Source organism: Gossypium hirsutum, chromosome A05 (genome assembly GCF_007990345.1).
Source record: "Gossypium hirsutum isolate 1008001.06 chromosome A05, Gossypium_hirsutum_v2.1, whole genome shotgun sequence".
NCBI lineage: Eukaryota > Viridiplantae > Streptophyta > Magnoliopsida > Malvales > Malvaceae > Gossypium > Gossypium hirsutum.
This window is the reverse complement of record NC_053428.1, coordinates 13,438,092-13,461,290: the sequence shown is the minus strand read 5'-3', so window position 1 is coordinate 13,461,290 and position 23,199 is coordinate 13,438,092. Positions and strand designations below refer to the sequence as shown.

At 30.0% G+C, this 23,199-nt stretch overlaps 1 protein-coding gene and 1 long non-coding RNA gene across 2 annotated transcripts; both read right to left on the bottom strand.

Moving 5' to 3' along the window:
- Positions 1-827: 827 nt before the first annotated feature.
- On the bottom strand, positions 828-2,829 carry LOC107906077 (solute carrier family 25 member 44). Its single transcript, XM_016832939.2, has one exon. It carries the CDS (start codon positions 2,078-2,080, stop codon positions 1,025-1,027), a length of 1,056 nt encoding a protein of 351 aa, XP_016688428.2. The 5' UTR covers positions 2,081-2,829; the 3' UTR covers positions 828-1,024.
- A 3,143-nt stretch (positions 2,830-5,972) lies between these two features.
- Positions 5,973-8,299, bottom strand: LOC121229369 (uncharacterized). The gene is made up of 3 exons (XR_005927101.1): positions 8,166-8,299; positions 7,441-7,515; positions 5,973-6,159 (listed from the first exon to the last, which is right to left on the bottom strand). It is a non-coding gene; the product is annotated as an uncharacterized lncRNA (long non-coding RNA).
- Positions 8,300-23,199: the final 14,900 nt, after the last annotated feature.

The window sequence follows — 23,199 nt, the reverse complement described above, 5'->3', positions numbered from 1 at the left end:
ATTAGTATTATGTCTAGACCTAACCCGACCCATAGCAATATGTGATTAGATAGATTGCCTAACTATAATTTTAACTTTCAGAATCCAAAGGGCTAGGCAAATCCTAGCTACAGTAAAGGGTCTGGCCAGAATTTTGGTCAAGTACTCAACTAATACATGGCCACGGTGGGGTTAAGTTAAATGTTAATTCAACAACCAAGTCAAGCTTTAAAAGCAAGGTCTCCTTTTCAAGTAAAGTCAATCAGGTACTGGATATGAATTACTTTAAAGGATTAAATTAATAATTATTGATTACGGGCTGTTAAGTTTAAACTCAAATAGAGTAGCTCATATAATCTAGATTGAAACAAAAAGGGATATAGTAGGGCCTACTACTAATTAATTCTTTTTTCTGGATTATCTATTATGAACTTGATGATTCAGATCCATAAAAAATATTTATGATTTTTATTAAAATTTATTCATTAAAAATATTTAAACAAATACTCCAAAATTCCTGATTTCCATATCCATCCAAAATCTGAGTTTGGTATTGAGGTAGACCCACCACGAGCAAGTTGCTTTTTCTGCTGCTTAATAATTATAACCAAAAAGACTACAATAAATAAAACAAATTCATGCTTCTGCAAAATTTCAGTACCATATTCCATCAAAAACCCTATATTCTACATCTACTTCCCCATTTTTCTATCAAATGAATCTTGAGAGATTTATCAGAAATTGATTACAAATGAAAAAAAAAAAAGTGAAGCACGTAAAGATGACCCACAAATTCTATAAATAAAAACCCATTCATCAATTAGATGTTAATCCATGGTTAAATATAGTGGGAAGAAACAAAGTGATTTATATTCATATTCACATAAAAACCTGCACCCATATTTACATTCATCAGCAGGCTAACTTAAAAAAATGAAAAAGAAAAAGCATTAGAAGCATGATTTAGACAAACATCAAAGAACCCAAAATGAAGGGAAAAAAAGAAACCTCTGTTTTCACTAATTTTCTTTTCATCTTGATGTAATTACAACAAGCTCTCTTGGTTCTTAGCTGAGAGCCGTTTGAGGAACTCATAAGTAGTGATCATTGTTGTTGCAGACATGGACATGGACGCCCACCTCGGCCCCAACCCTCTGTAACAAGCCAACCACCCACCTTCTTTAATCAAATTCCGAACAGTTTGCCCAATCGTTGGTCCACGGCTCCCATTCTCTTCCCCATCCAAAACTTGCAGCCTGGTCTTAATCGTATCCAGTGGCATTGTAATCAAAGCTGATACCCCTCCAGCCATGGCTGCACTCACTCCCTGAACCGCCATTACCGTCCTCGAATCTGGCCTAATCGTATTATTATTGTTACTACTACTGATAATATTTCCATTGTCATTGCTCTCATCGTCTTTCTTCCGGATGTAGCATGCAATGCCTCCCCAAACGAGCCTCTGAGCAACCGAATAAGATGCCCACCACACTGCATTCGATGGAGCATAGGTTAAAATCGATATCCCAAAGCCTCTATACAGCCCCTTTGGGCCATCCGTTTTAACTATTTTCCTAAACGCATCGATCCCATTTACATATCTACAAGGTGAACTACAACTCGGGTGGGTTCCTTGAACCATTAACCTCTGGCTAACCACATCAACCGGGGTCCAAACAAGCTGTGCAGCCATTGCAGCACTTAATCCAGCTACCGCATTAGCAATTGCGGACGCCGTTGGTTCGGGAATCCCAAAGTTAACCGTGGCACTCCCCACATTGCTTTTGGTAACCTCGAGAGCTGCCATGTAAAGAGCTCGAGCCGGGATTGTTCCCATTAAAGAAGTACCGAATCCGCGGTACAAAGCCCGGAAACCTTCGTGTTTAACAATGGAAAAGGCTGTACGGATACCCGAAAGTTGAGCTTGAGCAACTTGTTGCCTTGTTTTAACCAAAACTACGGGGTAAAGGGTAGCTGAAACACCAGAAAATAGAGCTGCGCCTAAGAAGAAAAACTTGGATTTATCAAGCATTTCCCAATCTATATCGGCCGGGATATGAATCTCTTGCGCCGATTCTTCCTCGGCCGCCCTTATATTCATCTTTCCCAGTTTTGAAGATCGAACCCCAAAACACCAAAACTCCCAAAAACCAAAAAATAAAAATAAAAATCAAAGCTAATATCTACTTTTATATATCACCCAACAAAAAGTTAAAAAAAAAAAACCCAACAATTTGACAACAAACTTGTACACATTCACCACCCTCAAAAGAAGCCAACACCACCCTCAGAGTCAATAGTCACCGTCCGGGTGAGATTAAAAGCAAAGTAAAAGCAATAGTGGAGGGATTTTTTTTCCTTTTGCGCAACCAGATTTTGGATCGAAAGTGAATCACAGCAAACGGATCTACCATTTCTTTGGGTACACAAAAGAAAAAAGAAAATAGCGATCGATCAAAGCATAATTATTTCGCTTACCGGAGACTCAAACATTGTAATCCCCGGCGACGGAACTTTTTACCTGTAAAAGAGAGATTCTCGATATTGCGGGAGAGATTCAGAGAAGAAGATAAAGAGACGAGGGTGACCGGAGATTAGAGGTAGAAAAATGGGGAGGAAAGAGAATAAGACGAACAGTTAAAGAAGGGGGAACAGACAAGTGTCGGTAATGGATTAGGTATTTTTTAATTTTTATGTTTTTTTAGTTATCCAAAAGGTTCTAATTGTCTGCGATTGTGATTGTATGAATCGGATTCTGAGCGTTTGGATGGGTTGTAGCGTTGAGATTTTGACGGTTTCGATTAAATAGAGGTTTTGGTTATATAAGCTGTGTTGCAGACAATTTAAGCCGGTTCGGTTTGTTTTACGAAGGGAGTCAATGTAAGATGATGTGTAATCCATATCCATTGGAAGTAATGAGTTATGGTCTGATGCATGCATTCTCACCAAAACTTAATAACCTTTACCAATTGGGGAAATTAGTCAAATATGCTGATTTCAAATAAAATTTAGGGAATAGGCTATTTTACTTTCTAAATTTGCTCACTAACATTTATATATTTTATTAAAATGGTTTTAATTATTATTTTTGAGACTTTTTTGGCTATTAATTTTTATTCTTTTGTTCAATTTACTTTTTCTAACAAATTTAATAAATAAATTTAAAGTTTTACTCTTTCTTTTATTTCAAAAGGTTTCAATATTTCATACATTTGTTATGTTTATTTTCTTTAAATTAAGGATTATTTTTTAATTTAATGTATTATTTATTTATTTTATTATTTTTCACATGTAATTATCTTATTAGATTAATTAAGTAATAAATTATCTCTCATTAAAAATATTCCACATATGAAATTCTATATCATCCCTATCTACTTTTTTTAACGGTACTTTCATTAAATTTATTAAAAAAATAGATTAAAGAAAATAATAAAAGTTGATGACAAAAAAATTCAAAAATATAATTAGGGCCATTTATATTAGTGACCAATATATCATTAAACCTTTTACTTTTTAAATTTAGGGAATAAGTCGACTTTGCGTGGGGTGGTTGCCACATAGGCAAAAGTGTTTCTTGCTTCTTCTTTTTTAAATTAAATTTAAAAAAATAAATATGAATAGTTAGAGCACAATGACTAGAAAATCTGAACAAATTAAAAACATTCCAACAGCTCCTAAACCCTAACTTCATATAAACTCCTCCAATTTTCTCTCAATTTCTTCTTCTCTTAATTTTCTATCCTAACATTTAGTAATTTCTTGATTTTGTTTTATTTTTATCGTTTCAAAGATTTTAAGTAAAATAAGGTAATTTATTATTATTTGTTTATTTTAATAGGTTTAACAATATTTTTATATTAAATAAATTATTAATTTAGTGGTAATTTAATAATATTATATATTTTATTTCATTGTCTAAATTAATTAATCTTATTTAATTTGATAAACGTTACCGATTTTAAAAATGTCAACGTCTCTAATTCATTTGAATCACAAATACATATCCAACATCCAATTACAAATGGTAAGAAAATAATCATTATTTTTTTATTTTTAACTAATATCATTATTAAATTGTTAATATTATTATATATATTTAATTTTTTATATTTATATAATCAGGCCGAAGATCGAATTATTGAAACATATATACACAATTTAAGTGCGAAAGCACCGCATGTTATTGAACAATACTTGAAAGAGGCGAGATTCTTATACGTGTCTTGTATGCTCTGCGGGACTAAATTAGAGCCCACAGTTATTAGTGTTTTTTTGGAGAGATGGATACTCAAAATATACACATTTCATCTTCTATGCGGTGAATGTACGATTACACTCAAGGATGTGACATTACAACTTGGTCTACCAATTGATGAGGTAGTCGTTACAGGGGTGGAGCACCTTGAAGATTGAAAGCCAATTTGCCACTAGCTATTAGGCAAGACGTTGAACAAGTTTAGTGGTGTAATGACCCGAAATTAACGGGGCACCGGAAAAGTGAGTTATAGAGCCTCCGTCTTAGTGAAATAAGTTCGAAAATAATTATTAAAAATATTTATGAGCCTAGTGGTGTGTCTAATTAGGATCTAATTAGGTGAATTTAGCTTAATTTAGAGTAAGTAATAAAAAGGATTAAATTGAATAAAGGGTAAAAGTTTAATTATAAAGCAATAGAAAATAAAAAGGATTAAAATGGCAATTAAGCCATTGACTACAAATGAGGTGGCATATTGGTGAAATAAAATCAAAGATTTTTTTTAGGTTTTATATATTATAATGATTATTATTATGGTTTTATATTAAATTATTATAATTATTAATTAACGTTATGGTTTTATATTAGATTATTATTATTAGCATTATTATTAAATAAATTAAATAGTAGATAACTGTATGGTAATAAAAATATACATGTGTAAAAATTACATTGTTACATTTTTAATTTAAATACTTAATTACTAATAATTTAAGTAAAAAGATATTTGTTAAATAAATAATTAAACTATTAAAATTATGAGATTTTTGTTTGAGAAACAAATTAAATAATGACAATGGTAAAAAAATTATTGGTACAAATGTAAAAATAAATATGTATCCAATTGTAATATTAGTATTTGTTATGAAAATAGATATTTATTAAATTAATTAAATATAAAATATAACATAAAAGAAATAAAACAAATAAAACGCAAAAGAAGAAAAAAAAAGAAAGTTACAGAGAGCATTCGAAACAGGGGAAAGAAGAGAAGAAAAAGAAAGAAAAAGGAAAAATAGGGTTTTTGAAGCTTGAAATTAATTTGGTAAACCAATTAAGTCCATTTTAGTTAATTTTGATATTTTAGAAGCTTTAAAACAAGATTTTGATGAAATTAAGTTGATAGTTCAAGAGTTCATATGTTTCCAAATATGGTTCATGTTGGACAAATTATGGAATTAGGGATTTAATTGAATGAATTCAAGTTAGAATTGATCAAGGGATTAAATTGTAATGTAACACCCCTTACCCGAGACCGTTGCCGGAATCGAGTACGAGGCATTACTTAGCTTATCTTACTAATTCGGGGCATAAAAATTCGTTTTAAAAATTAATTTTACTGTTTACAGTAATCTGTCCAATCGCGCAGCAGTTACTAAATTGATTATAACTCGAGCTACGGAACTCCAAATTTAATTTCGTAAATTTTTCCTGAAACTAGACTCATATATCTTTCTACCATAAAAAATTTCAGAATTCTTGGTTTGACCAATTAATACAGTTTATTAGTTAAATTCTCCCATGTTTCTTCACTCGACTGTCCTGACCCCTTGGTACTAAAAATAAATTTTCTCATTATAGGATTTTCATATGATATTACCACTTATTTCTACAGAAAATAGACTCAATAAGAATTCTACACATATAAACTACAACTCATAAATATTTTTATACCATTTTTAGTGATTTTCATACCTAATTTATCACTTAGACTTTTATAACAATAATTAACTTCATCCTTGACCATTTAAACAACCATTCATCATCAAATACTTACACATCATTCTATAGTAAAATCATATTTACAAATATACAAAATTACTAAATTCCTATACATGCCATAACTAAAAGAAATGTTCACCACCACAATTAGCTCAGAATCGGCTTTGGATGCTGATTCAACAATCCGACTTTGACCTAACCTGCGCACGGAAACAACCGTACGCTGAGTATGGAAATACTCAGTGGTATTACCATAATTCGAATTAATAACATTAATCGATAAATTATATACATTTTATAAATGCCTACAATTATTCATTAATTATCTCATGCATTAAATCAACTTGATAATTAATAACAATAAGCTATAATTCAAATCTTGTATTTAATTGTATTCATACCTTATTTCACTATCTCAATTCCATGGGATTTTTCTTTACATCTCATTCCAATAGTTCATTTCAATTCATATACAATTCATTTCATTTAATTTATATTCAACATAAATTTTATTGCAATTTGTACTCACTAATATCATATAACAAAATTTACTCTTTATCACTTCATGAACTTTGGGCTCATATCTTTAAATCTCTTATTTCGATTTCCAATTCACACATCAATTCACAACTTCACTTTTTCGTTTCTTCCCATAGCTCAATCAATCACATTTATTCAATTTTCTCATTTCAATTATTTACCCCTATTAACAAGACTCGGACCTTGGCGGATACACGGATCCAACCAAACACACCAGAATGGCACCCAGTGCCTCATCGGATAGTTCGAAGCAATAGTTGACACCCAGTGTCTCATCGGCCAAGCCGAAGTAAGTTGGTACCCAGTACCTCATCGAATCTATCCGAAGTAATAGTATGACACCCAGTGTCTCATCGACTCAAGGTCGAAGTATCCCTGAACTCTTCCAATCCTATGGCATGCCAACTATATCCGACTCAGCCCGACTAGTTAATAGGGTTTCCGAATCACATTTCAATTCAATCACTTTCTCATACTTTCAATTCAAATCATTCCCATTTAATCACCATTTGTTTCAATACATTTTTCTATTTCAAATTCACTTTCGATTTAATCGCAATTCAACTCAGATTCACTTCCCACTTTCAAATCAATATACAATTCAATACCAATACATATTTCAGATATTCACATATAATCATACTTCGATTCAATTCAAACCACTTTTCAATCAATACACAATTCACATATTCACATATCTCAATTTAATATCTCATTTATTCAATTCATATTTTAATTCATTCAATTAAATATTGATATTCTCCTTATTTTTATTTACTAACATATTATTCAAAATTCAATAATTACTGTCAATAAATTCAATATCAATACGTATATATATTATTCAATTCAATTATGAAACTCACCTCAATTTGCTTATCGTGTATATTAATTTAATTTTCAACGATTAATAATTAAATTCGAATTATAGTAATACTAACCGAAATTTCTCCCGAGTCAATCCTTGTCCACCTTCTCCTTTCCTTTCTCGGACAATGACTCGTACACGACATTAGCTACGTAATTAAACAATTAAAAATCATTAATACTCGATTTCATTAAAATATTTCCTTTTATACCTAAACTTTACCCAAATTCTAATTTAATCCCTTACCAATACTAATTTTATTTTTTCCAATCTAACTCTATATTCTCTCTTAATTCTTACTATAAAGTCAATTTAATTCCTCAATTTCACCATAAATCCCTAATTTCGGGATTCTTTCAATTTAATCCCTATCGATTCAAAACTTATATTTTATTTTACAATTACATTCTTTACTAACTTCTAACTTGAAATTAAATCAATTTAACCCCTAACTAAACCTATATATTTTTCTTTCTCAATTCATACCCTTATTCTACCCAATTTCTTGCTAAACTCATATTTAACTATTTAATTTTTATCATGTTTTCATAATTCCGAATTTATTTCAAATTAATCCCTAAAATTCAAAACTTATAGTTTAGTTTACAATTCAATCCTTTATTCAATTCCAATCAAAATTTCTATCAAATACATCCCTAATTTAACAATTTATTCAACATGAACCATGTTTAATAATCTACTAACTTCCAAAATTTCAACTTAAATCAAGTAGTATTTTGTTCTAGGATTTCAAAAAAAATATCAAAATTAAGAGAAAAGGGGATTAAATTGACTTACCAAATTACTTTGAACCTTAAAACCCCAAATTTCCCTTTTTCTTTTCTTTTCTTTCTTTCTTTCCTTCCTTCCTTCTCTGTTTCGTTTTGCTCTCTGTTTCTTTCTTTCTCCCTTCTCTGTTTTGTTTTGCTCTCTATTTCTTTTCTTTCTTTCTTTGTCATATATATATAATAATATAATATAATATAATATATTAATAATAATATAATATAAAAACATAATTATTACTTATGCATGTATAATATAATATATATATTTTAAATTAAAAATATCTTAGATTTTTTCTTTTGTTATGCCGCCTCAACTTTAGAAAAAGGCATAATTGCCTATTTGGTCCTTTAACTTTTCTTTAATCTATAATTAAACTTTTATCCTTACTTCAATTTAGTCCTTTTTCATAATTAACTATCAAAGCGTTAAAATTTCTTAACGAAACTTTAATATTATCCTGTTGACACTCCGTAAATATTTTTATAAATATTTACGACTCAGTTTATAATATCGAGGTCTCGATACCTCGTTTTCGACCCAATTTACCTAATAATTTATTTTAAATCACAAAATTTACTGATTTAAAAATATTTCTAAAATCACACTTAACTTATAATTATTAATTAATAAAATTTTCTAACTTTTTCATCAATTTTAGTGATCTCGAATCACTATTCTGACACTACTAAAAATTGGGCTGTTACATGTAAACTAGGCTATAAGTTTTATGTTGTAGGGACTAAATTGAAGAAATTCGAAATTAGGGAAATATGCAGGAAATTTTATAGTTAAATATAAGTTTAGACAAAATTTGAATAGAAAAAGAGAGTGAATTGGATTAAGAAAATAATTAAGTTTAGTTAGGATTAAATTGGGAATAAGGTAGGAATTGTTTAGAAATTTAATTATTTATTATAATTAATGTTGTAAATAATAATGTAAATTACTATTATTTTCGTAGCCAACAAAGAACCTGAAGCATCAGCATCGAAAGGAAAGGAAAAAGTCATCGAGGACTAAAACGGGAGAATTACGGTGTGTATTACTATAATTCGAATTTTAATTATTATTGATTGCTGAAATTTTAATTGTTATGAATGGTAAGTAAGACTTGAGGTAAGTATGTGAAATTGATATGAATATTGAGTGAAAATGAAAGTGATGCAAATTGAATCAAATTGAATTGAATAAGTGAATTATGGAACATGTGATTATTTGAAAAGTGTATTGATTGAAAAATGAATGGTGATTTGAATTGTGAATTGAATACCCTATTAACTAGTCGAGCTGAGTCGGATATAGTTGGCATGCCATAGGATTGGAAGTGTTCAGGGATACTTCGACCTCGAGTCAATGAGACACTGGGTGTCACTATATTTCTTCGGATAGATTCAATGAGGTACTGCGTACCAACTTTACTTCGGCTATGCCGATGAGACACTGGGTGTCAACTATTGCTTCGAACTATCCGATGAGGCACTGGGTGCCATATTGGTGTGTTTGGTTGGATCCGTGTATCCGCCAAAGTCCGAGTTACGTTAATAGGGTGAAAAATTGAAATGTAAATTTAAGGCATTGAAATGAGAAAAAGAAATTTAATTATGAATAGAAATTGGAATTGTGATAGAAAGAGAAAAGTATGAGCTAAATGTTCATAAGTGGTTTAAATTCAAGTTTGTGAAAAATACATTGATTGACGAATAATTAAATTGAATTGTTATTATGAAATGATGAAAATAAAAATAAAAATAAAGTATGAATTAGTATTTAAGAAATTAATTGTTATGTATTTTAATATTTATATTTTTATTATTGATGATATATTTTGAATTATGGTAATACCACTGAGTATATCCATACTCAGCGTACGGTTGTTTCCGTGCGCAGGTTAGTAGAAGTCAATTGTCTTGGCTCAGCATCCAGAACATTCCCGACTCCAACACAAATTTGGTGATGTATATTTTTCTTTTGGGTAAAGGTGGCATGTACATAGGTGTTGTTTAGTCACTTGAATATGTATATTACTTTGGGTAGTGAAGGATGAATTATAAGATTTAAATGGTTAAATGAATGAAGTTTTTAATCAATTTAGAATGATGCTATGATAGTTATTAAGTTAAAAATTATGTTAATGATATAAATATTAGTTATATGAATGTGAAACATTGGTGTTGGTTGTTTTGGTTTGAATTTGCAGGGGGTTTTAGGTAAAAATAAGCAGAAATGCTACCGAAATTTTTTATAAAAAAAAAATTTCTCGGAATACTCGAACAAGTCCTGTTCTACTTTTAATACGTGTTTGAACTTCGAGAGTCCAATATAGGGACTTAATTATTATATTATACTATGAAAGTTATATTAATTGTAAATTATTCGTAAGTTGTCTAATATGTCCGGTAATGCCTCATAACCTCGTTCCGGCGACGGTTTAGGGTTAGGGGGTGTTAAAAGTGGTAATTAGATAAATATGAAATGGTTAGAAGGTAATTTCTCACGTCTCAACAACTTTTCTAGTGCGGTTGAAAGATAATAATTTGCTCGAGCATTCAGACGAAGGTTGTTCAGTGGTCTTCTAATGCTAAATAAATTTCAAACTCTAGTATATTTAAGGTGGCTCCTACAACTAATTAACTTAAAAGAAGTCAGACGACTCAGTTAGAGATTAGCTATCTTGACTACATTGTACCGAGAGATGTGTTAGGCAACAAAAGCACATAAAATTAAAATTGATGGTTGTATATCTTTCTTCAATCATAGGCATGGTATCACTTACCATTTTTACATTTCCGAGTAAATTTCTCTTATCAATTCTCACTCGCAATAAGGTAAGATGTATTTAATAATATAGTTATCGTATATTTTTTTCATTATTATATATTTGGAATAATATATTATTTGAATAGGTGGAACAAGGATGTGAGTCATGTGGGTATACCAAATAAGCTTGAAGATATCCAGTTATTGTTAAATTAATGGTCAAAAGCTAAGGTTAGTTTTTAAAATTTTCAATTATATAATAATTATGTCAGGATTTGAATTTTAATATTGGTACGTAATGAAATTTATAATTTCATACTGTAGTTTGAATGCTCTAAATTGAGAATTGAAAAATGTATCTCGTTTGAATTTTTTAATAATCATAATATCTGACACGTCAAAGTGTCATTAATAGTTTTTTACAACAGTTGAGATACATGAATTTGATTGAGTGATGCACCAGTTTGACTTTGTGTAAAATATTTCGCCCTTACCTCAAAACCTGGATGAACTTCAAAAAATTAACTTGTGAGGGAGAACCGATGAAGATTGACCTAAATTTCATGCATAGTATATTAACTTATTGGAACATAGATATGATTTTATACCTATATGCGAACAAATTGTCAGATCGAATTTGATAACATCTTCGGATTACATGAAATTGTTTAGACTTAATGGTAAACCATACTATTGCCAGAAGAGAAAATGAGTAGACAAATTCATCGTAGAAGACCAACGCGACCTCATATGGGGCCGCGATCGGGAGTACTGCATTGAGTTCATCATCATTAGTTTTAATCCCAAATCCTATACTAATGAGTGCACCTTCCGATTAGTATGGTTTATATATTTTCTGGTGCATTTACTAACAACTTCATGTTTTTCACACAAGCACTAAATTATACACCATCATTTATATAGCCCTATCATCCATTCCACCATTATATCATGCATTAACAACTTCCTCATGAATATTTTTTGCACCACCTCCCTTTATAGGACCATATTACACGCCACTACCATCAACAACACTATTGTATTTAGGATCACCTACAATTTCAGCATTCTATGCATAATCAGGTAGTTCAACACCATGAGTTGAAACCCTAATCACGAAGAAATCTTTTTTGTAATTGAAGCCCATCAGATATGAAAACTTTTCCACATCAATCTTCATTTCATAGGAAATTCTACCACCAAATAGGAAAAAAAATTAAAATATTGGAAAAGATTGGATACGACTCACAAATTAGTTTTATGAAAAATTTACAAAATTAAGATTTTATTTAAAATCTATAATAGTATAAATACACTAAACTCTACTTGTAACACCCCTTACCCGAGACCGTCGCCGGAATCGAGTACGAGATGTCATCCAATTTAACTTACCGATTCGGAGTATAAAAATTTGCTTTTAAAATTAAATTCACTGTTCACAACAAAACTGTCCACCTGCGCGACTGTCACTAATTTAATTATAACTTTAGTTACGAAACTCAAAATTTAAATCCGTAAATTTTCCCTGAAACTAGACTCATATTCCTACTTACAATAAAATTTTCAGAATTTTTTACTTAGCCAATTAGTACAGTTTATTCATTAAAGTATCCCCTGTTTCACAGCTTGACAGATCTGACCTCTTGGCACTAAAAATCAATTATCTAATTGTACAGAATTCATATAAGGTTACCATTAATTTCTTTTGAAAATAGACTCACTAAGGAATCTATAAATATAAATTATGACCTATAATTATTTCTGTACAATTTATAATGATTTTATAAAGTTAGAACAGGGGACTTCAAAAACCATTCTGACCCTGTCTCACTAAAATTCAAATATCTCAAAATATAGAATTCCTTTGCCTACGCCGTTTCTTTCATGTAAAAATAGACTTGATAAGCTTTAATTCTATATATCATTCACTCTATAATTCCATATCTACTATTTATGGTGATATTTCACATTCACGTCACTGCTGCTGTCAAAGAAACTGCTTCTATGTAGTAGCTACCATTTACACATACATAACACCAAAACATAATCTTTACTAACCATATCAAATGAACATACTCAAAATGATTAAGACTCTATACATGCCATAACTTTAAACATTTTGAAAACACATAATACCAATATGGCTGTGATAGTGTGATACGAGCTCCGACGATCACCAATTCGAGCAAGCTCAAAACACTATAAAACAATGGAAAGAAAGAAATGTGTAAGCTATAAATAGCTTAGTAAGTTACATGTAAACAATAATTACTCATTTAATAATTAACACTTTTAACATATAACTAATCAAAACATTTCTTAGCAATTTCAATCACTTACACATGCACAATCTTACCAATTCACTTGCATATATATTTTCACACTTAACATTTATCACATATGCTCAATTCTTCCAATTGTACCTGCATACACACTTCATTTCATATTCACTTTAACCCATCATTAATCCCGTTGAACACTCGGAATATACACAGATACGTAGAGATTTAGCACATAAGTGCAACACTGATATGTAGCCGAAGCTACCACTGTTATGTAGCCGAAGCTACCACTGAAACGTAGCCGAAGCTACCACTGATCAATAACACTGGAAATGTCCATAGGCCTGCTCACACAAGTTGTCAGGTGTCTGCAACACATGCTAGATCACCCAGCACCCGGGACTCACTGTAACACTGTAACACTGATCTCTAGTGACATGTCACTTGTATCCACTTCTATTCCTAAGTTCAACTGGAAATTTACACTTAACGCTTTATTTTCAACACTTTATCACTTGAATAATTCATGAACAATTTTCCTTCCACATTCAATATTAATTCACATATCAAATATAATTCACAATTTATAAAAAATATAACTATTATTTACACGTAACTTACCTCGGATGCAAAACGACTACTTTTGTAATTTAGTCGATAACTTTCTCTTTTCCCCGATCACTTCTACTATTTCTTCTTTCTTGATCTATATTAACACAATTTAATACATTTTATCAACATTTCATTCAAATACAATTCATACACAACATTTTGGCAAATTTACATTTTTCCCCAAAACTTTTCAAAAATTCCACTTTTGTCCCTAAGCTCGTAAAAAGAAAATTCACTAAATTCTTAAATTTCAAACTTCACTAAATCATATTTCATGCTCATAACAGCCCTCAATTTCACAAAATCACAACTTTTTATGCACACTTTACCATCTTTCACAATTTAGCCCTTTTTCAACATTTTTCATTGAAATTCATCTAGTAAAACTTGTAATTAACACTTCAAACATTCATTATCTAACATCACTAATCAATTTACAATTATATCATGAATGGGTAAATTTTTTAAACTTTAATTTCATTTAAATTAAATGGTAGAAACATGAAATTCAAGCTTCAATAAGCATAAAAATACGAAAATAATTAAAAACGGGGCAAGAAATCACTTACAATTGAGCTTAGGAAAATCAAAACCCTTAACTATGGTAACATGAAACTTTCGGCAGCAAGCTTCTGATTTTTGAAGAAGATGGACACTTATTTTCTCTTTATTTTGTCTTTTACCCAATTTGGACAAAAATGCCCTTGACCCATTACTTAGATATTTTTCTAGAATTACCCTTTTGTGTCCATATCACTAATTTATGGTCTAATTGCCACATAAACACTTCCAATTTCATGCAATAATTCAATTAAGTCATTTAATCACTAATTAGACACACATTGCAGTTTTTCTCGATTTAGTCCTAAAAATTCAATTAGGCACTAAATCATTAAAATTTTCTATCCATATTTTCACACAATATTTCAATCAATCAGTAACTAATAAAAATTTATAAAATTAAAATATTTCACTTCGGATTTGTGGTTACGAAAATACTATTCCGATTAGGCCCTATTTCGGGCTATCACACTACTCTTTGCTAACAACCTCTTAATCAAGTGGCAAGAATGTGACATTTCTTTCCCGAATTAAAAAAAATAGCCTACTCTTTTGTAAGAAACCTTTTATTATTCAATAGTTATAAAGTTTAAATCTTTAAACGTAATACTCATATCTGGATTTGAATCTTTTATTGAAAATTATACTTCTCTTAACTAAAAAGATCTTGATTCATTTATAGAGGTGATAATATTTTCCTTCCCAAGTAGATTAAGGGCTAGTTTCTTATTGCTTTTGTAAAATGCTTTTGAAAAATATTGTGAAAAATTGCTTATAAAAAGTTTCATCTAAAATTTAAGTGTTTAATATTGTTGTCAAAAAAATATTTTTAAAAAATATAATGTCCATTTTAAATATGATGTAGTGAATTAAAAAATATATATTTAAATAATGTTTAAATTTTCTAATATTATGATATTTTAATAAAAATATAAAAGAATAATTTATTGTAACTCGTTATTAATATTTTAATGTATGAAATATAAATTTTAAATATTTGTAAGTAATTACTATCAATTATTTAATTTAAATATATAATCTATAATAATTAAAATATAATCATTATAAATTTAAATATATAATTTTATATATTTAAAATAAATTTCAATAAAAAAATAATTACAAACTTACTATAAATATTACATAAAATATATTAGAATATAGAACTCCAAAAAAAACAAGTTTTTGAAAAAGCAAAAGTTTGAGTTCAAAAACTGTCTGTTTGGCTTGTAACTTCAACTTTTAAGTACAGAAGTAATTTTGAAAAGCAATCAGAAACAAAGCGTAACTTGTATAGAAACCAAAAGAGAAGGCATAGGCTAGCACGGCGGTTCTGGCAACACATTTGCCATAATCCACTTTGCAATTGTAAGCACCCACGGAGTCCGTGTAATCTTGCGCCCAAACTCCGCCTGGCGGGCTGACTGTGACTTGGAAAGAAATGGTTGCGATTAACGGGGCCACCAGCATCAATTTCCCCTGCATGTTCTCCACCCAATTAGATTGACGTTTCAAGTAATTCTTGAATTTACGGTACACTGACTTCATCCCCAAGCTACTGAATCCTGATTTGGTTGCCTTCACTCTGGGCTGCTCACCAACAGCAACTGGTTCTAGATTTGTTGAATCCGAGTCCTCGTCAGTTGACGTTGTCCTACTTCTACTTCTACTTCTACTTCAACTTTGAAAAGAATGTCTCCTATTTTATGCCCTTGAAATCTTCTGGATAACGCTCTACCAAATCCAGGGCGCTGAAACCCATTAGGTTTAACGCGATCATCATTTTTCTTTTGCTTTAGATAGCGAAACCAAGTATCTTACGGTCTGAAAAAAGGAGCAATAACTAGTTAATTAATTGGCAATTATATAGTTAATTAATAGGACACACCATGTTTTTTACTGTCAATTTACCTCGGTTTTGCTTCAGCAAAACAGCTGAATGGAGCATGGTATTGCCTAGGTGGTCTCTGAAGTCGAAAACCTCGTCCTCTTTCAGCTGTTTTACCAACTGTTTTGGAGCATTATTGCACCGCCTAGTGTAGAACTGTATTCCCATTCAATTTCTCAAGCACCGAGTTAGACTCAGCGGTGATCAGTTCTTGTAGGACTTCGACTCGTCCCCTCATCACCGCTAAATGGAGAGGGATTCTTCCATCTTCATCATGGAAAAAGCAGACATCAAAATTTGCAGGCCAACAATGCTTTGACAATCTAAAGGTGGCCCTCGGCGGAACCCAAGTGAAGGGGCGGGTGATTGAAGGAGTCGAGCCGAGACGCAAGTTCAGGCTTTGCCCTCAATAGAGCTTCGGTGAAGTCAAAATGACCAGCCAAAGCTGATACGTACGTGCAAAGGGGTTTCAGTGAATGAAGTGAGAGAGACTTAATGGAGAATGAGCGGGTCATTTCGGATGGTGACGACTGACGACGCAACCCTTCAAAGCTGCTTCGTAGAGCTGAAGCATACAGTGTTTATTAAGGTTCATAGTTCTACATCTCCAAATTCATGTCGGTCTTTTAAATGATCTTACAAAAGAGAGTTAAATCTCGAATGCAATGCAGCATGAGGCAAGCTGTGGATGGATCAATGGATTTCGTTTTCCTAGTAGCTTCTCCAAATTGCCATTGTCTGTTTGGATTTTATACGGGGAAACCAAAGGCTTTTCAGCTTCTTCAAATTCCAGCTGTTTCTTCAGTTTTTGTTACTTTATGTTATGAATAAATGAAGCTGCTTTTTTTAAAAATACAATTGATTGAAAATAAAAATATATTCAGATTTAAATGAAATTAAATTAAAAAATTTATACATGATGAAATGTAAAAAAGAAAATTCATCCATGACATTTTCCCATAATAATATGGAGACTCAAACCTTAAAAACATGGACACCATAAAGGTCTGATTTGTTATGTAAACAAGAAATGGGAATCTTAACCAATGCGCTTAGATATCGAGAGTCCAACTATTATTGATAAATTGTTTTTTTTTAAGCTCAGTAAAATTTAAAAGTTAAAAAGTAATTCCTTTTTCTGAAAATAGGATTAACTCATTATGAAGTTTTAAGTTTGTTTTTTTTTTAACTTAATAATTCGTTGATGAAAATCTTAAATTTAATTTGATTGCTAATTTGACAATAAGCGTTAGCATTGTTGGTCAGTAATAGATGATTCCCATTTCTATATAAGCCCAAAATAGTGAAAAGGCCCCAGTCTCAGATCACTCACTCAGACTCCGCCCACTTTCAAAAATGGTGGCTTTTTCTCGTTTCACCTCCGCTCATTTTGTCCCCAAACCTTACTTCCATTGCATCAAAGCTTCCACTTCCGATCTCGACAATGCATTCGCTTCTCCACCGACATCGACTGTGAAGCTGCCGCCCCCGAAGCCGACACAACCCCTCAAGCTCCACCATAACATCCGTGAATAAGCTCGTCTCCACAACATTCCACCCCCACAACCGACCACCCTTGTTGTACCGCCAAATACGTGCCATTCACCGTCATTTCCGACCCTTCATCATGTGATGAATCTTACTCTCTCGATGAGATTGTCTACCGATCCCGATCAGGTTCTCTGCTCGACGTCCACCACGATATGACCGCCCTCAAACACTTCGACGGTGCCTACTGGCGAAACCTCTTCAACTCTTGCGTTGGAAAAACTAAGTGGCCGTTCCGTTCTGGTGTCTGGTCGAAAAAAAGAGTGGATCCTACCAGAACTCGACGATTAGATTATTTCTGCTTTTGAAGGGAACTCTAACCTCTTATGAGCCGGAAGATGCAACAAAGATTTCCACTTTGTTTTTGGTTTTAATTTTCGTTTATTTATTTATTATTTTTATTTGTTCTTAATTTTTTTTAGTTATTTTTGTTTTCTTAAATGTTCTGATTTCTTCTCGTCAGATTAGATTAGATTCGATTTTTTTTATTTTTTTATTTTTTGTTTCAAACAACATGAAAACAATCCTTCCACTGTATTATTTATCATACCGAGAAAATGATATGCTTTCTAAAGATTCACACTCTAAAGGGCTTTTTTATAAAATTAACTTAAAAAATTTAATTAATTATATAAATGACTTATTTTTAAATTAAATATGTAAATAATTTAAAATCTATAACGAAAATTGGTGCAGCAATATAAAATGATGCTACTTATATAAATATTAAGAAAATACTATAATTTTTGAAAAATAGGCGAATTTTAAAAAAAATTATTTTCTATTGGAGTCAAATAAATTGGTGCCACATGTTTCCAAATGTGATATTTTTAAAGTTTTTTTAAAATTTTAAATATATTAAAAAATGTTAAGTATAATTAATTTTAAAATTTTAATATACTTAAATATATTTTTAATAAGTGAAGACAAAAAAAATTTTCTTAATATATTTAAAATTTTAAAAAACTTAAAAAATTAAATATATTAAAATTTTAAATATATTAAAAAATTTTAAGTATAACTAATTTAAAATTTTAATATATTTAATATATTTAAAAAAACTAAATATATTAAAAAATTATTAAGTATAACCAATTTTAAATTTTAATATATTTTTTAATAGGTAAAGAGAAAAAATATTTTTAATATATTTAAAATTTTTTTAAAAAACTTAAAAAAATTTAAATATATTAAAATTTTAAATATGTTAAAGAAAATGTATTTTGAAGTATAATTAATTTTAAAATTTTAATATATTTTTTAACAGGCAAAGAAAAAAAAGGTTTTTTTAATATATTTAAAATTTTAAAAGGAAAAAGGTGGACAATTTTGAACATTGGTGGCTAAATTTATTTGGCTCCACAAAAAAAGGAAAAAAAAATTTTAAGTCCCTTTATTTTTTTTTAAATTATAATATTTCTCTGGTATTTATATAGATGGCGCCATTTTACACAAAAAAATTAATTTTTTTAATTTGGTTGTTCATGTGACAAGTTGATGGCGCCAAACTCTTTAGTTTTACCAACTTTCATTATAGATTTTAAGTCATTTACATATTTTATTAAAAAAATTAAATTATTTATGTAATTAATTAATTTTTTAGGTTAATTTTATAAAAAAGCGCACTCCAGCAGTAAAAGAATATTTTTCCATCAATCCAAAAGGTACTTAGCAACAAATTTTTCGTTGTAACATTTCCTTCTTGTCAGCTTACAATAGTTGTAGTACATGAAGTTGCTCACCAATGGTTCGGCAATCTTGTAACAATGGAATGGTGGACTCATTTTTGGCTTAACGAAGGTTTTGTAACATGGATAAATTTAAACTTTGAAGTTTATTGTATAAGGAAATTTCCTTATACTACACAAGTGGATATATAGTAATTTAAATATGTCGATCCACTCATGTTATGATCTTCTATATTTTATGTTTTCCTTCTATCATTTAACTTATGTTCTTCACATTTACAAATCCTCTCATCAAGCTGGCCCAGTGTGAATGGGTGTGATATATACCTCTTTGTTTAGCACTGTGTATCTAGCTTCATGTTGCTCCGATTCATGGTGTAATGCATGCGTTGGTCAAGTATAGATTACCAAAATGTTTGTTGCTTCCTTCTGCTTGAGCGTGGAATGCTACTTTGTTGCTTCCTTCTGCTTGAGCGTGGAATGCTACTCTTTTATTTGCCCCTTGGATAGCTAGCGAACTTACAAACAACTAATAAATTTAAACTATCAATTATATTACATCCATCTCCATATAGAAGTGCTGAAAAAGAAAGCCACTAAGAGGCATGGGTTTATTTTCAAATTTATCTCTCTGTGTGCACTTCTGCCAAGGTAAGACTACATATATAATCTCTGCAATATATTCCATCAGAACCTTAAATCCGCAATGAAATGTCCTTTAGACTTTAAAAAAAAATGTAGGAATACTAAAAAATCAGTGGAAACCAGCTTAAGCTGGTTGTATTTGTGTTCAATTCAGAGGCTTTTTTTATAAAATTAATCTAAAATTTTAATTAATTATATAAATGACTATTTTTTTATAAGACACGTAAATGACTTAAAATTTACAGTGAAATTTGGTATAGCTAAAGAGTTTGATGCCACCAACAGATCACGTTAGCAATCATGTAAAAGAAAATACTACAAATTTTAAAAAAATGGGCAGACTTTAAAAAAAAATTATTTTCTAGTGGAGCCAAAAAGATTGGCGCCACCAGTTTCCAAAGCTGCAATGTGATTTTTTTTAAAGTTTTTAAAAATTTTAAATATATTAAAAAAATCTTTTTTATCTTTACCTATTAAAAAATATTTTAAAATTTTAAAATTAGTTATACTTTTAATTTTTTTAATATGTTCAAAATTTTAATATATTTAAATATATTAAGTATATTAAAAATTTAAAATTAGTTATACTCAACATTTTCTTTAACATTTTAAAATTTTAATATATTCAATATATTTTTTAAATATATTGAAATTTTAAATAAATTAAAATTTTAATATATTTAATCTATTTTTAATAGTAAAGAGAAAAAATATTTTTAATATATTTAAAATTTTAAAAAATTTAAAAATTTTAAATATAAAAATGTTAAAGAAAATGTTGAGTATAACTAATTTTAATTTTTTAGTATCCTTTTTAATAGGTAAAGACAAAAAAGATTGTTTAATATATTTAAAATTTCAAAAAAATTTAAAGAAAAAAGAACCTCTTTGGGAAAAGGGGTGCCAGCTTTGAAAATTGACGGGGTCAATTTATTTAGCTCTATAAAAAAATAGAAATTCTTTTTAAAGTTCTTTTATTTTTTTTAAAATTATAATATTTTTTTAATATTTATACAGGTAAGACTATTTTACATAGCTTCATTAAAAAATATTTTTTTATTCTAATTATTGATGTGGCATGCTTTCATTATATATTTTAAGTTATTTACGTGTTTAATTAAAAAATAAATTATTTATGTAATTAATTAAATTTTTTGAATTAATTTTATAAAAAACCCCGCAGTGTGATTTTGGGAGATTTGGTTTGCTCTACAAGGTAGCCAGAGCTAGCCAATTTTTCACTAGTAGGCATGATAATTTTCAACTACTGAAAATAAGTGTGGAAAACTAGTCAGAATTGAGTCTACCATCAATTCGTGACGCATGGCGAGATTCCTATCTACGCTCTATCATCTTATACTTGAATGATTTCTCTACCTTTATCCTATTTTTCTTGTAATTATTGAACATTTGTCTCAACTACTGCACTCAAAATAATTTAGCTATTTTAGTTATTTTAAATTTGTTGCTGATTTTTAGGATTTATTGATTATGAATCTTTTAGTTCCTTATTTTTAGTCATTGATTGTTGAATTTTTACTCTAAGTATTAGTTTTCCAGTTCAATAAAAAATACACTTTCCATAAAAAAATTAGTTTTACTTTATTCTTGTCTTCGTTGTTTTTTCTTTTCCTGGAAGTTTTCTCAAAAACTTCAACAATTTGATATAAGAACCATCTTCTTAAAGGGACATATCATTGAGAGGATTTTTTTTTTCTTTTATGGATTTAGAAACCTTTTTCACTGCACTTACTCCACCTATTTTCAATTGGGAAGGCTATTATGTATGGGTAGTGAGGATGGAGGTTAATTGGAGACAAATGATCTTTGGGAAGCTGTTGAGGAATACTACGAAGTTCCTCCTTGCCTGCAAATCCAAGCATGGTGCAACTAAAGAATCATAAGGAGAAGAAAACAAAAAAGTCCAAGGCTAGAACTATATTATTTACTGCAGACTCACCAGAAATCTTTGTTAGAATTATGGCAAAAAGAAATCAGCATTTGAAGTTTAGAATTTCTTGAAGGAAGAATATGAAGGAGATGTAAGGAAAGGAAATGCACATTCTCAACTTAATAAGAGAATTTGAACTTTAGAATATGAAAGACTCCATGATAGTTAAAAGAGTATTCTGATAGATTACTCAGCATTGCTAACAAAGTAAGATTACTTGGCTTGAATTTATTGATTTTAGATTGGTTCAAAAAAATTTTGTAACAATCCCTGAAGGATTTGAAGCAACTATTTCTTCTTTGGAAAATGCTAAAAATATGTCAAAAATTAGAATTGGCAGAATTACTGAATGCTTTAAAAGCACAAGAACAAAGAAGAGGTCTGAAGGTCTGTCGAGGGTGCACTGCTTGCAAGAGTTCAGTCAAATCAGGGAGACAAAAAATTTGTTTTTACTCTTTGTGTGCATTGTGGAAAGAGAGGTAATGAAAAGTGTCTTATTGATAGTGGTGGCACAAACCATATGACATTTGATCGTGATCTCTTTAGGGAGTTATATATTTCGATAGTTTCTAAAATACAATTTGTTAATGGAGACTATTTTACTGTTAAAGGCAAAGGCATTGTGGCAATTAGATGCCCTCAGGTACAAAGCTAATCAATGATTTGTTATTTGTACTTAATATAAATCAAATTTTGTTTAGTGTTGGTTAGTTGCTTGAAAAGGGCTTCAAAGTTGTCTTTGAAACCAATCATTGTCAAATCAAGGATGCAGAAGGTAAAGATGTATTCAAAAAATGATGAAGGGAAAAAGCTTTACTTTGTATTCTTTAAAACGGGAGCAAAAAACCTATGCTGCAACTAAGATCAATGCAGAAATGTGACACAAAAGGCTTGGACATTTAAATCATGCTATTAGGATCTGGTTTAGGGGCTACCTCATCTTGAAGCTAATATACCATATTGCAAAACTTGCCAATTTGGTAAGCTCGCAAGACTTCCTTTGAAAAAAGCGACTTGGAGAGCTGAAATGAATCCACATAGACCTAATTGGACCTTAAAAACCTCCGTCACTCAAAGGGAGTAAGTATTGCATAGTTTCATTGATGACTAT

Bases quoted from the DNA above. Each gene is read 5' to 3' on its own strand.
- LOC107906077 (XM_016832939.2), bottom strand. From the start codon at position 2,080: ATGAATATAAGGGCGGCCGAGGAAGAATCGGCGCAAGAGATTCATATC.